Source organism: Ambystoma mexicanum, chromosome 1q (genome assembly GCF_040938575.1).
Source record: "Ambystoma mexicanum isolate Mex_15411 chromosome 1q, UKY_AmexF1_1, whole genome shotgun sequence".
In the NCBI taxonomy this organism is placed as follows: Eukaryota; Metazoa; Chordata; class Amphibia; order Caudata; family Ambystomatidae; genus Ambystoma; species Ambystoma mexicanum.
The window spans coordinates 1090963712-1090987681 of record NC_090922.1 but is presented as its reverse complement, the minus strand read 5'-3'; the positions used below and the strand labels follow the sequence as shown (position 1 = coordinate 1090987681).

Below are 23970 nucleotides of genomic sequence, written 5' to 3'. Positions count from 1 at the left end.
CTGAGGGATGAAGAGGAGTCTCTGCCTGAGGGGGGCAAAGGGGCACTTGTCTTTAGAATAGCAAAATATGGTGTAACATCCGTAAGGAGGCACATATGCACAAGAGTTCTAGAGGGAGACTCTAGGGAAGCATCATGATTATTGAATGCATGTGGGATATGAGTGGCATCTGCACGTCGTGTACCCCAACATTTCTCCTACTGGGAAAATCTCACCCCTCAGCAACCACTTTGAAAAATGCATGATAAGGATGTTAGGGCTGACCCCCACGAAATCTGGTGAGGGACCATTGTGATTTCGCCCACCTAGAGACATGCAAAGTCAATGAGCCGGGCGAGGGCTCCAAGAGAGGAAATTACACCACTGCATTTTAAAGGACGTCTTGCCACAACGGCATCCAAGCAGTCATGCACAGATTTGTAGGCACTCTGATGTACAACATGTTGTGAGGAGATGATATCCGTCTTTGAATTTTCAGCAATGCCTGAATCCGCTGTCTTTTCACTGGCGTTGGTTATGGGGCTATGTGGCCTTCCATCTTTGGGCCTCATTACGACCCAGGCGGTAAGTTACCGCCTGGGCCGTGACTTTACCACCATGGCGTAAACTATGTTTACGCCATGGTGGTTGGCGGACTTACCGCCCCATTCCGACCTTGGCGGGGCGGTAAGTCCCCAATCCTCATTTACCCTTCCCCATTCCCATTTTTGCCCCATAGGGCATAATGGGAGTGGGGAAGGCGTTAATTACGCCACCGTAAATTACGGTGGCGTAATTAACTCCATGGTCCCTTAGCGACATGGATTTTAACACCTGCTAAAAGCAGGTGTTAAATCCGCCATGGCGCTAAGGGACCTCGTACTCAGGCGGTAAGGGTCGGCGCTGTTTACGCTGCCGTAAACCCCTTACCGCCTGGGTCGTAATGAGGCCCTTTGTCTTCCTTTTTGCGTGCAGTCTTTAATCTGTTCTTTAGCTTTGTTCACTATAAGAGAAGAGCATTTTCAAGTGCTGCCTATGTGTACATATTGTAGTCTGCTGTTTGACATCCGACCAAGTGGTAGTCACTCGTCAACAACCTTTTACATCGGGCCTTTGTAAATAGATTGTTCCTGGCTGTGGCTTTTTGGCAGAGAAAGTGGGGGGATCTGAACTAGAACCCACTTTTGCCTCACATACTGGTGGAGAGGATGGCGAGGCTCCTGGAGTCCTTTTCTCACGTGGCTCTTGGCAATCGTCCAAGCATTCATCTTTGAAGCCATATTGGGCATTTTGGCTTCTCCAGTTGGGCAGTCCAGTGCCAAAGGCAGTAGACATAGCTCCCCATGCCATAAGGGACTGCATCAAAAAAGGTGTGTGTGGGTGGACACTGCTACCAGGAGGCGTAGGAGGCCACCTGGGGTACTTCCACCCCCCACTCCCTCCTACGCCCTTCTCCGACCCCGCTGACCTCGAACTTAACTCTCATACCCCTTAACCTTCCTCCTCCTATCCCTCCCTCCTCCTCCCCTCCCCTTGAGTAAATTGTTCCATCTACTGAACTTCTGGTTTGTTTCACGTTTGTAAAAAAGCTTCTTTCAATTTTGTATCTTGTTGTTACCCTGTAAAGCGCTTTGGCGTAAAGCGCTAATTCAATAAACATAAACATATATGTTCGAAGGTGGCATCTTCAAGAGTGATAGTCCAGGTAATTATTTACATTAACAAGAAATGGGTTTTTTGGAAAATCTATCTGAAATGTTCACTGCCATCCTCCATGTTGTTATGTTGCACAGTCAATAAAGGATGATTAATTCCTCATTACATAAGACGTTTTTGTGATGCATGGTGCCGCCTTGAGCGCCCCTGTGGGCTCAGGAGCAAAACTCTCAGGCAGCCTCTTCAGTCTGCCCCTGCCCAGTCTTCCTCCCTGCTCTCTCAAACTGAGCCGGACCTCCTCGAGTTCCGGAAATTTCTCAAGACTCTGCTCTTCTCTACCTCGTTCCCTCTTTCCCTTCCCTGCTGATCATCCCACTGTCACAGAGACTAGCAGCCTGGTCCTTTATGAACCTTGTAGGCTAGCAGGCCCTCTACCGAGTCGCTACCAGCCCCCTTCCATCCTTCAGCACTGCCCTTGCGAGTCCACCACCTGACGGCCTTACATCCCACCCTTGGGATTCCTCCACCCTAGCACTTGTCTGTGGACTCCCACCTTGGCACCCCTTGGTTAGCATCCCAGAAACCTCCATCAATCGCCATGACTAGTTGACTAAACTACACATGCTCATATTTATGTCTTTGAACCCTTGTGCAAACTGCCCCTGCCACTACACTTTACAGGTCCACCATACCCCTCATGTACGTCACTTAACCCCCTGCCCATCTGTTCCTAACCCTGTTGTTCCTTTGATTCTTTCCTTTTGCGTGTGTTCTCTTGCAACAGCACTTGCCTGCTGCTCAGTGCACAGGCTCTATTTTTGGCTCATAATTGAGGTGGCATATTCCTTCTTCAGGCTCTACAAACAAAGCTGTTGGTGGCTTGAGGACAGCTGGAATACCACTTATACATGATGGTGGATTACACCAAGATGGTTTCGGTCGATTTTACATTTCTCCCGAAATGTGCTCCTCAATGGAATAAGGAGCTCATGTCACTGCTTTGACAGGGCATCATGCTCTGCTGAGTATGTCTCGCGGTGCAATATTACTGACGTGTAATGAATGGTACAACACCACTGGGCAGTACTGTGCAGTTCGGTCAGTGGATAAGGGATATGTTTCTTTTAAGTTCCAACTTTTACATCATTCGCAGAGCTAATTCACCTTGCGTGCTAAACCCTACTTGACAATTGCAAAGAATCAGCAGAGGTGTCATTTCTCCAAAATCATTGGGGGAGCATTAGAGACATCACATGACCATTGGAGCCCCATTGATGACTGAATGAAGTTACATGAAGTGACGGTATGCGTTCTTTGTTCTTGTTAGGCTGTAGAATCACTTTAGGCATTGATGGTTAACGAACGCAAAAATGGTTACTAAAACTAGCAAGCCCTGAAGTCCTGCTCGCTTTGCGCAGATTAGTAATTACTAATTGCAGAGGTTGCACAAGAGTGTACATGGGCTGCTACTATCATCATGGGATTAGTGATTGCCTCCAAATGGCAGCCATTTTACTTAGTAAAGTGCTATTGGGTGATCTTGCCCTTCTTAGCATTGACAGAAGTGATGTTCCCCAAGGAACTGAAGGCATACGCGTTCAGGTTGCAACTCACCGATGAGTATGGGGCTCCAAAAAGCCCTTGCCATTTCTGATTTTTAGTGGCGGTTCCTAATCTTAATTTAGCTCTGTTCTTCTCATTCATCAGAGACATACAAATAACTTCAACCCTCATGTATGAGAGGCAACACAGTCGGGGACTATAAACTGGGAAAATATTGTAGATCAGCAAGATGACATGTAAATAATTATGTTGCGAGCAGTGGTTTGCATTTTAGGACCCTGCGGCCTGCAATTCACAAGTGAGCAGATGTAAACTTAGAATAGGTCGTAGCCGGATGGTGTGGCCCCTGCTCTGCTGGTCCGCCTGAAAAGCCCCGGCGTGCAGTATTCCTTGACGCGCGTTGAATGTTGCCTCTGTTCCATCCCATGCAGGAACGTGCATGACCTGACTTCACCCGGGTCCTCTCTGAAAGACACAATGATCTTCTTTATGCTGTCTTCAATGTTAAGAAGTTCTTTCGGTTAAAGGATCCCCTTGACAGGCATTTCTCTCCTCACCCCTGGTGTTTCTTGATGCACACTGGGTTTGGGGTTCTAGGAAGCATGTTGCGATTGCGCTTAGGTTTGTTCAGCATCACAAAGAATGCACCCCTAGTGTGGAGCACTGTGCTGTGTTTTTACATTTAAGGATAAAATGGCGTAAAAATGGCACACTTTGCATCTACATACATTGAGTTTACTGTACCAAAGTCATCTGCATAAACTGCCCACGCATTTATTCTGTCTGTGGAAACATCAATCAATGAAACACTCCTGCTTGCCCGAAATTAATAAACAGCACTGACACTTCATTTCTTGTAATGGACAGATCACGATACCGTTCCCCGTTGTCGATGGAAGTGGTTGGCCTGGCGACTATGAAGACACCGAGTCGGGAGACAATGGATTCCCAGGCGATACTGATGAGACCGACTCAGGCTTCCCATTTTTTAGGAGACCTGAAATTGTGGTGGTATGAGTTTTTTTTATTCTACTGTTGCTTTGAGCTTACGGATTTACTTTGCTGATGAAATGTGTAGTGATTGTGTCCATTACTCTCTTTGGTTTTAGTTTAATTGCACGTTGCCGCAAGAGAAGAAAACTGATTTTGATCCTTTCCTTTTCGTGTTTCCTGAAACGCACATCTCAACTGTCACTTTCAATATGGAGCTCTACAAGACAGTCCTCTTTCTGACTCCTTCGCAAGGGCTCTTCTCCGTGGCTGAGAACGGACTGATTTACGTAGAGGTAATGCACTGACTTGACTCCCAATGTTGATTTTGCTTGAGTAGAGCTTTTATGCTGTCAGAAGAACCATTTAACTGCCCCAGGCAACCACCACCAATTGCTAGAGATTGTATTTCATGGGGAGTCTTGTACTCTTTGGAGGTGAAAGTGCTTGATTTTTAAAATGATCTTGTTGATGTAAGTTCATCAGGGTCTTGCAGCTTGTACCATTTCTGCTGTAGTAATACCATTATCTCTACTGCTAATGATGAATGAATTGATGATTCCTTGAAAAAGCAAGTTGCGCGTTTTGTCGATACTCTGTGAATAGCTTTTGGTTTCTTACATGCTGGATGCCTTTTTATTGTGAAAGTTTAGGCAAACCTAAATGCTAAGAGACGAAAACAGCATGTCTGATAATCAAAAGATTTCCAGAGGGTTGCTGGGTGCATGCTTGGTCTTCCTCTTCCATGTATGTCAGCTCTGTATATAGGCTGTTTATTTCCTGTTGTCAATTTGTCTTGGCATTGTCGAGGAGCAGCCTGCTCTGTGATGCTCATCATCTCTGTGTCAAGCTGCTGCACTTTATCTACCCAGGTTGGGATTAATTGCGCTCTAAGTAAAATGTTGCTATCGATTTGAAAAGGTTGTATTTATTTTTGGACCTTGGCTTACCTTACAAGACTGCATAGGGATTTTCACAGCATAAATAGAACATCATTTCAGATTTGAGGTCCTTTTTCTAGGAAACTGGCAGGCCCTGGCATGGAGGCCCATTGCCTGTCGTTGTGCGACTAGGGACACGATAGTCATGATGCTTGGCCATTCCTTCAAATCTAAGAGCCTCAAGTCAAAGGACAGAGCCATCTTTGAGAAAAGATGGGACATGCAATGGAGACAATTCAAGGCTTTTTAGTTCCTTGTATACCTAACTTTGTCATTCTCTCCTGAGGCCAGGTCACTCTCTATAACCCATAAAATGAATTCAATTACCTTGCTTTGACTAGGAGGATTGATGAAGGGTAGCAGTAACACAGCAGGTTCATGACAACATCTTTCTCAACTTGGGTCAGTTGTTGAATCATCTAAAATAGGTGGAAAGGGATAACATGACATTGGGCCTGCTACTGAAAACCCAAGGCCACGTATTAGCTTGTCCCTCATCTGACTTAAATTAGCAGGCAAAAACTAGTCTGAAAATATGTACCCAAAAATGATTTTAGTTTTATTGACTGCCATTAATCTGGTTGAAAAATGGTTTGCTAACTTGTGGTCCTCTGCTCCCCCCCTTTACGTCTGTTGCCTGCAAAGTCCATCTCCCCGTGAGCCCCCACTCACTTACCCTTACCTCGGCTTCCTTTGGTTCATCACACAGCCTCCATCTCTTCTTTCGCAAGTGTCATCAGATTAACAAGGCATGTGCCCCTATAACATTCTTCAGCACTTTAAGGTTCATTAACATGGGATAAGAAAGACTATTTCTGATGCGTCAATTGTTAATACTTATGCGTTCAAAATATGTTTACGTACAGCGCAGACGAGTGGTAAGGAGTGAGCATGCCTTATGACAATGCACTGGGGCTAAGAGCAGTGCGCAGATTCATAGGAAGCACCCAGGGACCCAAAACAATCGAAATATTTAGTGTTACAAAATAGACAAATACATCTTCATAGAGGGCCGAAGGAGAATTTAAGGAAGGCGACGAGGAAGAGAATTGAGGCAGACTTTCGGGAAGGCCTCATCACGAGTTGGGCGGTAACGCCGGCGCTAATAGCCCTACCGCCAAACCCTCCGCGCTATTAGTGCCGGATCACGGGTTTGGCGGAAGGGTTATTTCCCATTCCCCATTGGGCCCATTAAGGAATTCCTCATTCCCCATTGGGCCCAATGGGGAAAATTCGCGCTATTGCCACCGGCGGTAATCGCGCCGAAAATCGGCAAATTTGCAGCGGATTTCCCCCCAGCTCAGAGTTGGGGGGGAAATCCGCCAAAGCCATGATCTGCTGGACCCTTAAATGCGGCGGTAATAGCACTACCGCCGCATTTAAGGGTTACCGCCAGACTCGTGTTGAGGCCCACTTGAGGCTGAAACGTAATTGTGGGGAGGGGAAAGGTGAACGTTAAGAGTCACAGTACAGGGGTAGAACCCACATGCTAAAGAAGGAAGTATAAAATGGGAACAAGTAAGAAAGGTTCAGTGGGTTGGGAGGACAGCAGGGATGAATTCTTTAAAGAAACCTTTCTGTTTTCTCAGAGAATACATGAGGAATGTATCATTTGCAAGAAGTGAAATGCCATACTCTTTTGTTTTGCACAGCTCATTTTGAAACTGATCTATCTTTCCTGTTGAGACCTTCCAGGATTTTGCAGCGTGAAGTTGCATTTATTGTGTTATTTTTGCGGGCCTCGTAATGAGGCAAAAATGCAATAAAAATGTTTTGTGCTGCAAAACGTGCATTTTGTATGTCGCAAAATATTCCATGCCGCAATATGCTGATGGTCTGCGCTATTATAAACTCCTCCCTTTTCACAGCCAAAGGCACTTTAAGCAGTTATATTTGTACAGACGTTACTGCTAGGTCTCCAGATGAACGATCCTGGGTGGGTGTGCAGGACCTGTTATTTGCTTTCAGGTGTAAAGGTATCTCTGTTGAGGCACTGATGTGTGGCGCACACAGTCTTCAATTGTGTGACTGATTTTGCCTGAGAGTCACAGGACGGAACACACAGTGAAAGTCGTGGGTTCCTCTGCTTTTAACTTGGCTGTTAGTCTCGTCATGCTGCGCGCATTTTGTTTCCATCTTCTGGAATTGTGTGATGGATTTCAATGGGTAGTTAATGTATAAACAATTGCAGCCGTCTGGTCGACTTTTAATTAACGATCTGGAGCCACCGCTCCAAAATATTCCTGGCAATGAATAACAGTATTCCTGGGGGTCCTCCACAGACAACTGCACCACATTCTAGATTCGCTCCACTAAAGAAACATACATGGTAGTAACGGGATAGTGCGTGTTGTATACCTTGAATACGATGGAGATAGTTGATCCCTGGTTACATCCTGCAAGAGGGTGCAGAGTCCGATAAATATATTGCCCTAAAATAATGTAACCATTTAAGTGGGATGGCGATGCTGTGGCAATCACTTGTAGCTAATTCCCTAACATGGCATGTCATATTACGTCACAGCTTTGCTGATTGATGGTCCAGCAGAACACGCATGGTTTAATTACTTCCACCTTAAATCTAAAAAAAAGTGTCCGAGATGTTTAATTAAGAAACAGTTTCAGTACCCTTGCTTGTGGTAAAAACCAATTATTTTGGTCTGATTGATTCCATGTATTGAGGGGACGTCGAAGTTGGTGGACTACTACATTTTTCCAGGATCTCTAAAAACTGGGTTTACTTTGACATGGCCTTCAAATATAAGAGCTATCCCAATAACCGTTACAGGAGCAGCCGACAAGCACATAATTAGAACAACGTGATCATTTCAACAAATTCTCATTACTAATTGATATCATCTTTCCGATTCAAGTAATTACATATACATACTCACACATATGGCACAATGTCACAAGCGTGCAATTAAATCCTAACAAAATCAATCAAAATCCTAGCACATAATTACTTACAAATACAATATGTTTCTTCAGGATGATAATATATTCCATTTCTATGCTGTGATGTTTTTCAAATGCTTCATTTCATCCTGCATGAGGAAGAGGCGACATTCCACGAAAGCCTGCAAATATGCAAAATAAATGCCTTTGTTAGACTAATTAAGGTATCAACTCATTGTTTTCTTCTAGATCAACATTCTATTCAACCCTTGGCTAACACGGTACAAAGCAACTGAACTAGTGTTTTGTCATGAACATTTATTTTTGGTGTTTTACAAACACATTATGATTCACCACAGTACATATGAACTAGTAGCTATCAAATTATTTAAGTCAAACAATCAGTGTTGCTGCCTCTTCAATTTAATTTACCAACAAATCATGAATAGTAAGGAACAAAAATGAATCGTCCTTACCAACTGCTCTTGGAATGCTTAGTTAATTCAGACTCTCCTTTATTGTCATAATGTGTCCTGTTGCTATCTCTGAAAGTGGTTGGAACTAGGATTGTAGCAACAAATGATACCAAGGTTGGACAAGAGTATCTTCAAGTGATCTGTGAAGATTTCAAGATAAGCTGATACATCTTTATAAATGAGAATCTGCCTTTCTGTGTTTTCTGAGACCTCATTTATCCCAGTGTTGTCCCTCTTTGATTCAGTTTTCCAACCCCAGGAGGGGAGGAGATTGATTTTGCAGTAAGTCCAATCTCTCTTAAGCACATGTTTAGCTCGAATAATTGTCAGCTCTATTTTTGATTTTAGTTTACAGTTCTCCAGTGAATGGATTGCAGACCCCTGTGAACTGGTTGATCGATCCAGAATCACCTTAAACGTATTTAACATTTTAAGACAAAGGCTTTGCGCACTGTTTGAGAGAAAGGGCACCCCAGAATCATCCTTGATTAGGTTTCAGATAAAAATTCTCCATCATTGCATATGTCCAGCAATTTAAAATACGCTGGTGTTCTGTGGTGTGAATTTGTGTTCACTACCCGGAAAAAGTTGTTGTGTTCATTTATTTTGGCAGTTTTATATTTCAGTTCTCCAAAGGGCAGAGGCCTTAAAAACATACCTTTCAAGCCCTGTCCTTTGTGCTCCTGACAATTTCCATTAGAGATTGCCATGATGTATGGTTTCACTTTTTACCATCTGATCATGACACCAGTAGTTATGATACTTGCAAAACATTCTTGCCAAAGACTCCTTAGGACTAGGCTGGGTCAGAATATGTTAAGGACTCCAAAGGAGCACACAACGGCAGCTCACTTGAAAGAAGGCACTTACATTTAGTTTTCCTAGTACTCCTGTGTCCTAAGTTATCCTTTCCTGGAGCTAATATGTACCTGAAAAAAATATTTGCTGCTGGGTTCATCATGACAAATCTGCACCTGGGAAGGCTCTTCTAAAACGTCAAAAAAGTTCACAATTCCCTCCCACCATTTTGCAGGAGAAGGTCATATCATCCAATGGTGGATTCAACATTATTCACATCCATACTTAACCGAGAGACCTCCACCTTTTCAGGAAATTGAATTACCCATCTGCTCCTAGTATCTGCTCCTAGTATCTGCTCCTAGTATTCACTGGCAGGCATGACCAGAGACCTGCCAGAGAGACATTTGTCACCTATCTTCTTACATTCTCAAGTGCTGATAAGGCAACATGATGTACAAAAATATGAAAAAAACAAAATGTCCCACCAGTACAATCATGTTCTTCGGGCCGGTTAAAGCCCAAGCCAAACAGCAGTCTTTCTATCCTCTGAAAGGATGATCTCATTCAATCAGATATTAAAACAGTTTCATATATCAGTGTGTCTGGCATTGGAATCCTCAGATGTCCTCTTAGACACGATGCCATCATGTGTACACCTAGCTCCTTGATGAGACAATGTAGACACTAATTGAAGAATTGTCAGAATGGCTTCTTGGTCTAGCCTAGGGATTTTGGGATTATCTGTTATGTAACCAAGGTTTTATACTGCACCAAAATCACCACCATAGAAGCCTCAGGGCGCTTTGGCTTGTTAAAAAAGTGACATAGTATGCACCCACCTGGAGTTTCCAGACACAAATCTGCGAGTTAAGGAAAAAGGGATAATATTTAAAAGACAAACAGGGGAGACATAAAATTGGAAAGGGGTCATGTTTTTTTAACCTTTGGTGCAAGATGCTAGAATACGCTTGGATTGTGAAAGAATTGTGTAGAAAGTTAAGAGTACTTTTAAAAGTGTCTGTAGATTTATTTTATTTTTTATTTTGCATTTGTATAGCGCACTTACAGCCCAGGGGCATCGAGGCACTGTTACATGAATATTTAGCAGAGCTTTAGTTTAAGTTGGTTTACATGCGACAGTGAGGTCTCGTAGTTACAGGTACATAAATATACATACAAAATATAAATATAATATAAATGAATAGATAGATGAGACTTTACTTGAGGGCAGGTTTAATATACAATAGTATACATTGTAGTGCATGCCTGCGTGGTGGATTTGAGATGTGCTCAAATGATCCCTGTTGTATATGTTAATATGTCTTGTGTAAAGCGCTATATAAAAAAAACAAATTATTATAGTGTGGAGCCTTTTGTTGTCTGAGACTGCAATTCATATCTCTGACTAAACACAAACCAGCAAAGTCATTCTGGAACTTCTAAGCCAAGCGGCCAGGGGCTCAGCTGGACAGTCACTAAGAAAGCACTTTTCTCTTATTGGAAGATTTATAAGAATAGGAGTGAATATTTTCAGTCACACAAGTAATTGTATATCGATGCTAGGAACTGTTGTGAATACACACATCAATGGGTTTATCTATATTTTGAACTACATCGTATTGATCAATGATACCGCCTTGTTTTAATATGCATGTCATATTTTGGATTTCTGATGTGTATTTTTGATATTATTATCCATGCATTAAAATACAAACACACACATTCTCTGAACACTATAAGGTTTGTCCGTGATACATCACAGGATAAAGTGATATAGGGTATTCTTTCCACCCTTTTTACATAGGTGGGGGCTGCAAGCTGTTTCTGTCTTAGGGTTTTTTGTTGATAATGCAAGAGCAGCCACACCAATGATAGACTGTGTGAAATGTGAATGGCCGCATGGGGTGAGGCAAGGGTAGATGTTTTGTTGCATGAATCCTATAGTAGAATGCATGCCATATAACAGGTTCAATAATGAGCACCTAAATGATGTCTATGATTGTTATGCATGTTCCTGTGAATTGACCCAATGTCGCAAGTTGGTAAAGTACCCTTTGCTTCTCACCCTTTCCAAGCCACCCATTTGCAGTGATCCACCCAGAATGCTTGGACAGTGATCCAAGAAAAGCTAAAGAGAAAGCCCAGACCCTGCCATGCCCATAACATCATAACAGTGCCTCCGACCTGGGGAACCAATCAGCCAAAACATCCAACCTGTTGCAGTCATGGTTGCTAAGGACAGAAATCAAATGGACCAACAAACGGCGCAAGCAGTAATGCTTGTAGACCCCTTCTCCCCCCAAGTCAGTTCCCCTCTGCAAATGGAGACACAAACCACCAGTACCCAAAACCAGCCTGAAAAGTGAGTGGGATGAGAGAGGCAGCCAGGGCTGGAAATGTCACCAACACATGCAGATCTAGCAAGGTCTGGCAAGATCTGGCAAGGTGAACTACAAGAAGTTGGAAGGTCAAAGGTTGAAACAGAGCTAGTTCACACATGAAAATTGATACACAGCCAAGTCAGGTCTGATCTAAAAATGAAAGGTGTGCAGAGTTGCATAATGGCAAACTGATGAAACAGTGTTATGCAGATATATGAACACAATACAAGATTTCAAATGTAGTCATAGGTCTTAGCTGAAGATTCTGCCCCTGGCCCCCTTCCTCCATGTTCTGCTGGTGGATCTGGAGGGGAGAGGCATTCCAAGGGAAGGTCCAGTGAATGGAACAATACCAGAGCAAGATGCCCTCCAAGCAGACTACCTGTTGCTAGAGCTGCAGGGAAGAGAAAAAGTGAAAAGGGCCCCGAGAGAGATCTAGGGGCTTGACATGCGAGAAGACCCCTGGTCTCCGCTAATAGAAATGTACCTCTGACAAGCAAAACAGCCTGCTGCTACGGAATCCACCCAAGCCTCCCCTAAAGTGCCATCTATACAAAAGTCAATAGTTCAAATTTATTAAGGCCTCAAAAATATGACTCCAACTCCCCCTAGAATGCTTTCTTCAGAGAGGTTCAGCTGACAAGGACACGTAGGTATGATGTCCCTCCCAGTTGCTCACCGCAAGACGACTTCACTGGCAAAAGATCAAAAGAAGAGACAGTGTGTCTGCTTTGGAGGCATCAGTCCTCAAGGTATAATGAGCCCTGAAGCCAGCCCAAATTCCCCCAAGTTAGAGGATCCATCTTGTAGCCGCTTCATCAATCCTTGACAATCTCACCCCTGACCACCTTATGACTCCACAGCCCAATCACCCCCTTGGCCAAGGCCCATCCTACTCCGGCCCAAGTGGGAGCTGAATGCATCATAGTGCAAAGAACTGTAAAATAGAAGACATTGCTGGGCCCCGCCAAAGATCTGCATTCCTTCATTTCTACCCTGTCAGCCACATGCCCCTTCTCAAAGGGTCTCCTGACTTCTGGGGCTCTGACCCCTAGAAAGTTTTGCTGAGGTGCTATGCCTCCTGACGCCCATGCACTGATAATCAGGTGCAAAACACGTACTTTCACATGTAGCACAGTCCCCAATCCTCTGGAATAAATCCTACCCTTGCAGCAAACACATCAGGTCACCTTAATCCATGCCTTCTATAATCAAGCAGACCCACCTATCGGACACTTCAGAATCGACTCCCTCAAACCCGAAATCCCACGTGACCTGCTAGTCTTTTCTCACATCTCCACCCCTTTTCATAAGGCCACCTCAGACCCCACAGAACTACCCCACGCCCCCCCCCCCAGCAAAAGACCTAGCAAGCTTTCACTCAAAAGGAAGACTCCACTCTGCAAACTGCAGGCAGGCAGGCAACAAAATGTTCCTGCAGTCAAAACTTGAGTCAAAACTTGAGTCACCCATTCACCCAGGGAGCTCACATCCCACAGATAATCAAATGCACACTACCCTTTCCCTCCCTGGTCTTCACTCAGGGACTTAACAGGTTTTCTATCAAAATATGAGTGAACGCTAAAACTATAATTCAAAGCCAGCCCCCTGAAACACAGATATCCAAGTTAAGTATCTCTGCGGTTGCCCCCGCCTTCAAACACCCACCATGCCTCACCTGGCATCCAAAAAGGTGTACTAGCATCTCTGCAATTCCATCCAATTTCCCATCCCATCCCAGTACTTCCTTCCTGCTTCAGCTGAAGTACACTCTGACATGGAGAGAATCCCAGCATCCAACAAATAAATAAATAAACCAGAGAGCTGATCAGGGTCGCTGTCCAAGAAAGCTCCTAGGCCTCTGTCCGGGCACAAGGGGCATGCACAAGGCCAACAAAGGGACCAACCAGACAGAAACACAAGGATAAAAGTGGAATCTAGCAAAATAGCAATGATAGCAGTGAATGGATCAATAGTCGAAACTGGTCTGGGCCCAGGAGCTCCAGCGAGTATTGACGTACCTAGCAACCATCTTGTGGAATGGATTATGTGACAATATTTAGAAACACTCCCAAGGAATATGTTTTGATCAGGAAAAGGCATACTTAATCTTGCTCAATGGCCGGGTCAAGTTTATAAAAACACAAAAAGAACAACCTTTCTGCCTAACATCATGAACCTCCCAAATAGGAGATTGTACCATGCATGTTCATTGCCAGTCGTAAAGAAGAGAGAGTGAAGGGTGTTTATGGCAGATATGTATGTTCTGTGCTTATGCATGAACAAAGTGTGTATGTAGGTTGCGATACCAGAGCAGTCAGGCATGAGATATTAGATGCTTCTGAAGCACAAATTGGCTTGAGACTGATTCTGCCCCAGGTCCGATGGCCTTTCAGAATCACTCATTTATCACAAAACGTTCCTGCTTCTTCTATATTCTAGGTGTTTGTACAGTGGAACCAAATGGATCCAGCTTTGAATTTCTAGTCCCCAAAGCATGGAACTTGCTACCGCCCAATCTGAGAAGCGAACAATCCCTCTCTACTAGAAATCACTGAAAACAAAGTTGTTCAACTAACTCTCGATTGCCTTGCCTACCTTTCCTCCCAACTGTTCCCTTGTACATATGAAAACAAAGTTGTTCAACTAACTCTCAATTACCTTGCCTGCCTTTCCTCCCAACTGTTCCCTTGTAACCACGGAACCACCTGTACTAAGTTGAATATTCTGTTAACAGCGCCACAATGCCTAAGGCCGCTGGGTGCTTTATAAATCCAAATAAATAAATAAGTCCAGCCTTACCTTGTAATCAAAGGAGGCAGAGCAGCAGCATAAGGTGAAGGGGCAGGCACTGGTAATAGCCAGTTTCAGAGCAGATAGGGAGAAGAGAAGCCTGGCATTATTCCACAGAGATCACTCTTTGCAGAGACCAAGTTTGTGTTTGCACTTGATAACCCTCAGTGACAAAAACTCAACCCTAGATCACAGATGTAAACTAAAGGCAACACCCTAAAAAAGCAGAACATCATCCAAAGGGAAGAAAGCAGTGTACTGTGTACTGTAGTGGTCATCGGGGATGGATGGAGATACAAATGTCTTGATGGATGGAGATACAAAGAGCGTTTCTTACTTAGGCATGGGGGAGACATAGATGAGCTTCTGGCCTGTTGGCCATCTTGTAAGGAGCCACGCTGTAGATCAAGTGTTTGTACCACAAAAGGTGGCAGACTCAATCCATTGGCACCTCTTGTACAACACGAAAGACACACAATGAACAATGTCTGTAAACATCCTAAATAACAGACACTGCACTCTTAGGGTGAGGAGTTCATTTAAAGGGTCAGGTCTTGCTCCCACCCCACAGTGATGTCATTCTCCAGGCCAGCTTGAAGTCTCTTCTGTTCAGATTATCACGTCCAATTTACATATGGCTTCAGAGCTAGAGGGCAGCTGGTGTTTTGGTGGTTCTGGGATAGCATTCCACCACTTATACACCTGTTGTCCGGTGATGGGCTGCAGGTGTTTTTCACTAAAGGCTGCCTAGCTCGAATTACAGGGATGTGCCTGACCTCTCATCTTGTTCGTCCCAGTACCACGGTGGTGAGAGTACCTGTTGTCTATTACTCTCAATTGCCTCTTCCTCGTCTAAGTACTAGAGGGTGGAAAGTATGTACTGTTCATAACCCTCAGTTGTTTCTTTCTCTTCTCAATACTGTTATGTATTCCAAGAGGGAAATAAAGAGGAAAGGTCATATAATTACCCATAATGTCAGGGGAAACGGAGCATGATGCACAAAATCCCATAACTACTTCTAGGATAGGGGTTTCCTTCAGCAAGGAGGATGTGGAATACCATGCCTTACCTAAAGGTATCCCATCTCCAATCCCCAACGACCCTCTATCCTGGTAATCCTCCCTTGCTTGTCCACCGCCAGGGGCTAGGATCCAGAAGCAATGGCCTTTCCCTGGCCATCTGCACCAAGGATCCCGGGGAAGTAGATGGGGGTGGGGGGGAACCCTCAGGGTTCTCACAGTACCCAGTCACACACAGCTTGATAAGCCCTCAATGACTGAGGACTGGAATGAGCAAGAGGGACGACAGAGTAATGCCTAGATTAATTACAGTAATTTTCATTCAGAGTCTTACTCGCCCTAGACACAGTCCTGCTTATCGACCCCCACGCTAAGGGGAGTTGGGCCTGGTCGATTGCTTTACTACTACCGGTGTGTGGTTGTAGGAGTTTTAGAGTCCATTACTATAGCCATGCCGGTTATACTAGAGGCACGCCAAGCTTGCTTGCGCCTTTAGTGCAGTCTCTGTTGCCTTTACCAGCCGGCATAATCTGCTAAGGAATGCTTCAAGTCTAGTAGCACCCAGCTGTTTAGCCTGTGTGCAATACTTTCATTTTAGGAAGTACATCCTTGCTCAGGATGCTGTATTCTTGGAGCGTTAACATGTGTCCCATAACGAAAGCATGGATATGATATGGCTGCAATGGAAATTAATCCAGGCTCTTTCTCTAAAGTGAGAGTGCAATGTCATGGTGGACTGGCACAGGCTGGGAGGAGGAAAGCTTCAGGAAGCCAAAGAGTGCGAGAGCCGCTGGGGCATATTCCATGGCCAACCTGACCCAAGGTAAGTCAGAAACAAACGGGGATTACGCTGAGCATTCAGATTGGTCGCGGCTCACCTCTATTAAAGACTAACTTGGTTAGTCTTTAATAGAGGTTGTCTGGAAGGAGTGAGAACAGGTGATAGGCAGAAAACAGCATAGATTCAAAAGTAGTCAGTTATATCAAAATAAACTGCTAAAATTGCCTGACTATGGGCAATTTCTGGATTTTAGGAAAATACGGGTGTGCTATTTTATTGCGCTTTTGGAAGTCATTTACTACATTGGCACGTGTGAAAGGTTACGGTAGAAAGCAATTGGATGGAATAGAAATGAGTTGAAACGTCGGCATCATGGGCTTATAACACATGGTCCATCTTTTTGAAAGGTAAATCTGCTTGCTTTTAAATTACTCACAACTGCCGTACACAAAAATGTGAGGAACAGTCTTTCCATGTTGGCCGATCCCGCAGAAGCGGGGCAGGACTAGACATACAAAGGAGAATGCTCTTCCATTACAAAGACATCTTTGTCAACCTTGGAAAATGTGCAAAGCGATTGGACATTATTGCGGATAATACACACTCATGAATTGGCTCCATAATGCAGCACATCCCAATAGGAAAAACATATGAAATGTGGCATTCTGGGAAGGATGTTGTTGCTGCATTCAAAGCAACAAGTATCTTATTTTATTTTTCCTGAAATCGTCATTAAAACTGGAGTTTTTTAAATATGGTGATCAGCTTTGGCTTTCATAAATCATAAATGTTTTTGATATTTGGAATATTTGCAGATAGACCACATAAGGGATTGAAAAAGAGCGGCTGAGCTGAGTGGTATTGTTATTAGTCTGGACCAAAAAAGACTGAGGCCCTGATTACAGATTGACACTCCTTTTCAAAGCAGTGCATGCGAAGGCATGCAAGTGTGCCTATTCAGGCATTTATAAACTCGCATACTGTGAGGTTGAACTCTATATTAAGCAAATACGTGCCGGCTGTGCTTCTCTTTTGCATAGCAACCATGCAAAAGTGCTGTAGCAACGAACACTATCACACTTGATTCACAAAATCAAGTTTGCTATAGAGTTTGAGGAGAATCTGTGCTACCAATGTGGAACCCACATCACTGTATCTCCTCATCTACACACTTTTCTGCCCACACCCTCTGGCACACATCAGCTGACCACATTGCCGAGTGCCAGGTGCCACTGGATGGTGGAGGCAGAGAGCAACTCTTCCAACACATCGGAGCCAACAACCTCCTTCAGTCCTACTGAACTGGCTTCAGACCCAGGTGCAGCACAGACACAGCTACCATCAAGGTGATCAACAGTGCCCTTAAAATCTTTGATGATGGCCATCCATGCCTCCTGGTTCTTCTTGACCTCTCAGCGGCATTTGACACAGCAGACCACCAGACACTCACATCGCCACATGAGGAACAGTAACATCGTCCTCAGCTGGTTCAAAACGTACGTTGCTAATTGACACTAGTTTGTACAAGTGGATTCCTCCAGATCACCAACTCTACCTGTTGTATTATGTATTCTTATGCTGTGCTGTGCATCTCTTACCTTTTGGTTCCTAACGGTTCTGGAACATGGGGGGTGAAATGTTTATGTTGGAACCAAGGAGTTGGGACCTGGAGCAGAGCTGACTGGAGCTGGTGGTTGCTGTTAGATGTCTTGCCTTATATAAATAAGCAAGAGTACTCTTACCTAAATCTGGTGAGCATCAATATTTCACTATCCATTTCCTAAGGAGTCCTGCAAGGATCCACCTCTCCCCCGTTATATTCAATCTTTACATGGAACAGCTTGGAACCCTCCATGCGCCACACAACATCCACCAATATGTAGATGACACACATCTCTACCTCAAGATATCCTCCATCGAAGACATCCACAGGCTCAAGGCCTGCCTCTCATTGATCCAGTTGTGGATATTCAGTGCTTACCTGAAGCTAAACCCCTCAACACCAAACACCCGGACATCCAGACCTGGCTCTGCTTGCTTTGGATCTCGAGGTCTTCACGCCCCAGTTGGCCACCTGCACCAAGTCCCTTGGGTTTGACATCGGCAGACACCTCTCCTTCAAGAAGCACATAGCAAGGAAGACAGAAACAGCTTAATACCAACGTTCCCTCCTGCGAAAAAACAAACCCTTCCTCCCAGAAAACAGCTTCAGATCTACTGTCCAAGCCGTGGTCCACCCCTCTCCCCACCCGCTAGATGGTGGCAATGCCCTCTTGGAAGACCTTCCAGCGACTACCCTGGCTCTCCTGACATGTGTCCTGCATGATGCAGCATGACTCATCAAAGAACTCTGCAAATTGGACCACTTCATCCCAGCCCTTAATGAACTTCACTGGTTGCATAATCAACAAGCCTGTAACCCTGAAGTCCCCAGGCTACCTCCCTAATCTAAGCCCCAATACTTTGGAACCTCCTCCCCATCAACCTTGGACTCGTCCCCTTGCTTCTACATTTCAGGAAGGAGCTCAAGACCCTCCTTTTCAAGGAATGGCTCTTCCCTAAAACCTAGGTCCATACACCAGTCACTCCCCACCATATCTTAGATTGGGTGTTCTGAACCCCACTGTTCCTTCCCTGGGTACTCGTAGACCCATTGCTGACAAGTTCCCTCCTTCGCCTGTTGTTAAATCCCCACTCCTCCCAAATTGGTTCTTCCAAATATGATTGTAAAGCGTACCATTGCTTCTCAAAGCTATGTCTGCACTCAATAAATAACATAATAATAATAATAATAATAATAATAATAATAATAATAATAATAATAATAATAATAATGTAGCCTTGTTCCTTCCTGCCACTGGGAGCTCCAGTCAGGTTCATAGGACAAAATGGTGTCTGCGTCGGCAGAGGTCCAGAACAGACTGGGTAAGGACAATACATTGAGAAGTTGGTTTCAATTTTTGTAATGATTCAGGGTATGCCGGGCGGGTAGTCTAAGCTCAATGTATTTCCTTGGGTGCCGTGTTCCATGGGTTCAATATCCAAGTTGGGCAGACTCAAACTAGCAACCTCCAGATTTTGATTAATTGAACATCACGAGTTAGCAATAATAAATGAACCAGTTTTTAAAGTGCTTATAATCTGGAGGAGTCCAGCATGAAGTGCTATTTAAATCATCAAATTATTATTAGCAACCCCTTAGTAATTAGCCTGTATTTGGTGTGGTAATATATGCCAAACTCCAGGTTCAGCTGATAAGTCTACTAGATTTGATAAACGCTCTCTAGATGTATTGCTTCATCTGTATACAGTTTGTAGAGACATGGGGATAGCTCCTTTTCCAGCAAGGACCTGATTACTCATACACAGAGGTAATGTGGCTTACTGTATACTGATATGGTTAATTGGATTTGAGCACACATTATGATGTTCTCTTACATACACCACTGAACACCTTTAACTCTGCTGTATGGGTTCCGGCCAGGTTTCACCTTTGGTGGGCTTGGCTTGCTCTCCTCTGTCATCTGCCACACTCTACAGTTTAGAAATGGAATATAGTACTGCATCGCCTGAGTTAGTCCTTGGTTTTGCTCAGGAATTTCAAAATAGAGTGTTGTGCTTACACACGTCTCTGAACATCTGCCTCTCATGTTGTGTCGCTCAAGGAACTATTGTATGCTCTATTGTCAGATGATGACTCCTTCTCCATTTCCTGTGGTCTTCAGTTCAGATTTTTTCTCCCAATGCGAACCCGAGGAGTATCTATCAAGGCTTTTTATCTTGATATACTCTCAGTTGTTACCTAGATGGAGCCCTCCTGCAATGAATGTTGCACAATTGAGCTTCAGATTTCCTCGGCAGAGGTCTGTGTCACCAGTAGGGAGATCTAGAACAGTTCTCCATCTTCTACAACTAACTCCACTAGACTAGGGGTCTGCAACCTTTGGCTTTCCAAATGTTTTGGACTACAATTCCCATCAACCATAGCCACAATAGTCAATGGTGAAGGAACATTGGAGTTGTAGCCCAAAATGTCTGGAGAGCCACTTGTTGCTGCAAAACTGCCTGGTGTTAGTAGCTGACTCCTCAGTCCAGTTCATGGTGAACAGGGATAATATTGATGCAGATCCTTGCCTACAGTTGCATCAGAGGTGTTAAACTTCAGAATAAGGAAACCAGGCTGCTGTGGTCACACCTTATTACTGCGCCAGAAAATAATTATGCTGGCGACTAAGTGCAATTGCTGTTGTGTGATAAGGAAGTTTAATTGTTCTGCCCTATGGATTACACGTGTTTTCGGCAAGGTGCCTTTCTCAAATCAGGGCTTATCTAATTATGACCCATCATAAGTGAAAATAATAAATGCACCATCCAATCCCCATGTACCAAACCACCTCGTAAAAATCAAGGTAAAACGGAATATCCAGAAAAGAAAGTTAAGTAATTCAATCAAACATTATTGAGAAGAAAACAAAAGCAAATGGCATTTTTAAACGTATGCATTTCCATTTCAGTTTCCCATTCACAGAGAGAGAGGGTAGGGGATAAGGGATGGATGTTTAGGTTTGGAAAAGTCAAAAGGAAAAAAAGGGAAAACACATTAGAAATCAATAATTGGAGAGTGGTTGTGATTGAACAAACTCATGCTAAGTGTGCTGTAATGTGAGAAAAGATTTCTTACCCAACTTTATTTCTCTTGATCATTACTGGAAGTGTAATAACGGGGATCAATCCCAACTGTGAGGTAAGGGCGTGGGAGAGAAAGGAAAGAAGGTGGCGGTTTGTGAACACTTCTATATACTTTCCTAATTAAACAAACGGAGTTGAGGAACCCGAAGTCTCTGTTCTATGGCACACCAATGCGACAGTGCAAATTTTTGCATTTAATCAGGTTGCAGGGGTTCTAAGTGATATCAACCCAAAAGTTCCTTCAAAATCTGTCAAACTTCAGAATAAGGCAGACATTGATTCCTACAATGCGGATTGAGGCTACCGAGATTGCATCCTAATCCAGTTGCCCAATGCGAACAGTTTTGATGCCTACAGTGTTTCATTATAAGCAACATATTTTTTAATCACTTTGCGGCGGGGCAAAGAGAAGGACAGACATCCACACCTGGAATGGTTAGATGTAGAATACCTTTGACTTCTGTTTTGAATATATTACCCTACTGTGCAGCTACAGGGTTCTCCTCCAGGCAAACTGTGGATGGGCGATTTGAAATCTACCGGATTGGCTTCTAGGATACATTGGGCCTCATTATGAGTTTGGAGGTAGCCATGGTGCTATTAACGCCATGGCTGCCTCCAAACCCGTGCCCGGGTAGTCGGAATGGGGACTTACCGGGTCATTCCAACCTTGGAGGACCTGGTAAGTCCCCATTCTGAAAACCATTCCCCATTCCCAATCAAGCCCCCATAGGGCTCAATGGGAATGGGGAAGGAGCTAATAACGGGCCCGCAAATAGCAGGTTCCTTTATTAGCTCCCTGGTTCCCTTAGCTGTTCCCGCTAAGTGCGGCTGATAAAACCAGCCGGCCTTAGTGGGACCCGCTAAGGGACCTTGGAATGCGGCAGTAGGGGGTTAATGGCACCGGCATCCTTACCGGTGCCGTTAACCCCCTACCGCCGTACTCGTAATGAGGCACATTAACTTAATTCCTGACAGACAACTATTGTCAGTGTTATAGTGCTAGTGAACAGTTTGTTGAAGTACTGCTGTTTGTTCAATTTACAAATCCAGTAGATCATAGTACTACTAGCTAAATCTTCAATAAGTAAGGAATCTGATTTGGTAGGGTGGTGCAAGATAATGCCAGGTTAAGTATGTTAATAATCATGACTCTTAGTACTCCTGACTAATTAAATTCCTGAGTACAAACAATCACAGACAATCGCAACAGTTTGGCGTTTGTGTAGGCATGGGATAGGCATTTGCCAGGCACTGCAATAATGCTCCTAACTGGCTGCTGCAAAATGGTGTGAGTACCTGGGTATATAATAGCAGTGTTTGGCACTGGCAAATGCCTATCGAATACTTATAAACAAGACAAAACTGACTTTTTATTAACAGGACTTCAGTGAAGGATGCACACACTGCTTATAAATCAGGTGGCTGAAGACAGTGGCACATTTACAGCTCCAATTAAGCCATTAACTCCCAGAAAACTGATACCTCGGGCAGTTAATGGGTGGTGTAACGAGTCCTTGGATCTTGTCCCTTCTCCCATAGGGGGGACTCCTGAAATGGGACCAGAGTAGTGCAGCCACAGTCCATTAGTCCCCCTGCAGGTGGTGCACCATGGGAGGATCACGTGGGTGAGGAAATCCCTCATGGAAACAGGGACGCATTACAGGCAGAACAATGTATGTAAATACCCCTTTACACACTCCCTTATCCTCTTACCCTATTCAGGATAACCCAGGCCCTCCCTCCTCTATATATTATTGTAAGGAGGAAATGCCAATTCCTTACCATACACTGAAACGTGGGAGAATAGCGACTACCCCTGTGAACACTGTAACTAGAAAATTAAGACGAAGAAGAGGCGTGGAGTAATGCAAAATACTGCGTGGTCTAGTCAATCTGGACAATCTGAAGTACAACAGTGTATAAAAATGGAGGAAGGACTGGGAATTGCGTTGAGCTCTCCCTGGAGAAACTGTGAGAGCAATCAGTGATCTGGGAGAAGGCAGAAGGCTGACTGAGATGACAAGGCGAGAAACAACCAGAATTGGAGCGGGTTCAGAGCAGAAGGACCGCTCAACAAAGCAGAAAGTAGAAGCTCCTGGTGTCACAGGGGACTGCAAAATGTGAGAGGAAAACATTGCATTCCCCAGAGGATGATTTAGACTGTGGAGACGCCGCAGACCTGCAGAATGACCACAAAGGTCAGGGAAGCCCCATGGCAGACCACAAATGCCCAGAAAGACCCGAAACCATCGCAGACTGGGAAAAATGGTACGCTGGTTGACGGAAGGGCAGGGGTCCCAAGAAGTTAGTGGAGAACCCAAAAGCTTTGCAAAACCCAGAAGACAGGGTCTGGGACCCTGGCAGAGGTGATAGGGCGATTTTGGATACGCCAAAGTTCTATGATATTTGGGAGAGGAGTATACCAAGTATAGAAGAAGACAAAATTTAAGTCAGAAAGACAAATCTGGGACTCTCAGCCATATGAAGATTAAATCATTGGAAATCTTCATAGTCGCAGTACCTGGCAGGTTAGTGAACCAGGTGTGAGCAGCTGGAAAGAAACCACGGCAAGGGAAGCACCTCCCTTGGTGTTTCTGAACCCTGTACCAAGCCAAGAGAAAGGAGGCATTTTCTTGGCACCTTGAAGAAGCTGAAGAGAAACCAAGGGAAGGGAAACATTCCCCTTGGTGTTTGTGAACTCTGTACCAAGTCAAGAGATCGGAGGCATTCTCTTGGAATTGTGAGGATCCGACAACATTTTGGCGCAAGGTTGCACATCCTTTGGAAGTTTGTTTTTGCACCATTTGAACATTGTTTTATGAGCTGGAAAAGAACTTTGAATCTCACGTGCAGAAGAAGATCACCATCCATCTTAGTTTGCGTTGCTAGTATAAGGGTAGGAAATATGGAAATAAGTTTGATACGATGGTGGAATTTTTCTTTGGACATCCTGACAGACTCCTTAGATGATTCTTTGAGGCAAGGAAACCCCTCTTATT

General features: G+C 44.2%; 1 protein-coding gene across 2 annotated transcripts in view; it reads left to right on the top strand.

Annotated features, from left to right (window-relative positions):
* Positions 1–23970, top strand: part of TGFBR3 (transforming growth factor beta receptor 3) — a 486836-nt gene that overhangs the window by 343176 nt on the left and 119690 nt on the right. For both annotated transcript variants that reach the window (XM_069641782.1, XM_069641781.1), the window contains exons 10-11: positions 4066–4209; positions 4308–4484. In XM_069641782.1, the coding sequence (XP_069497883.1) occupies positions 4066–4209; positions 4308–4484 (321 nt within the window). The remainder of the gene's footprint in view (positions 1–4065; positions 4210–4307; positions 4485–23970) is intronic.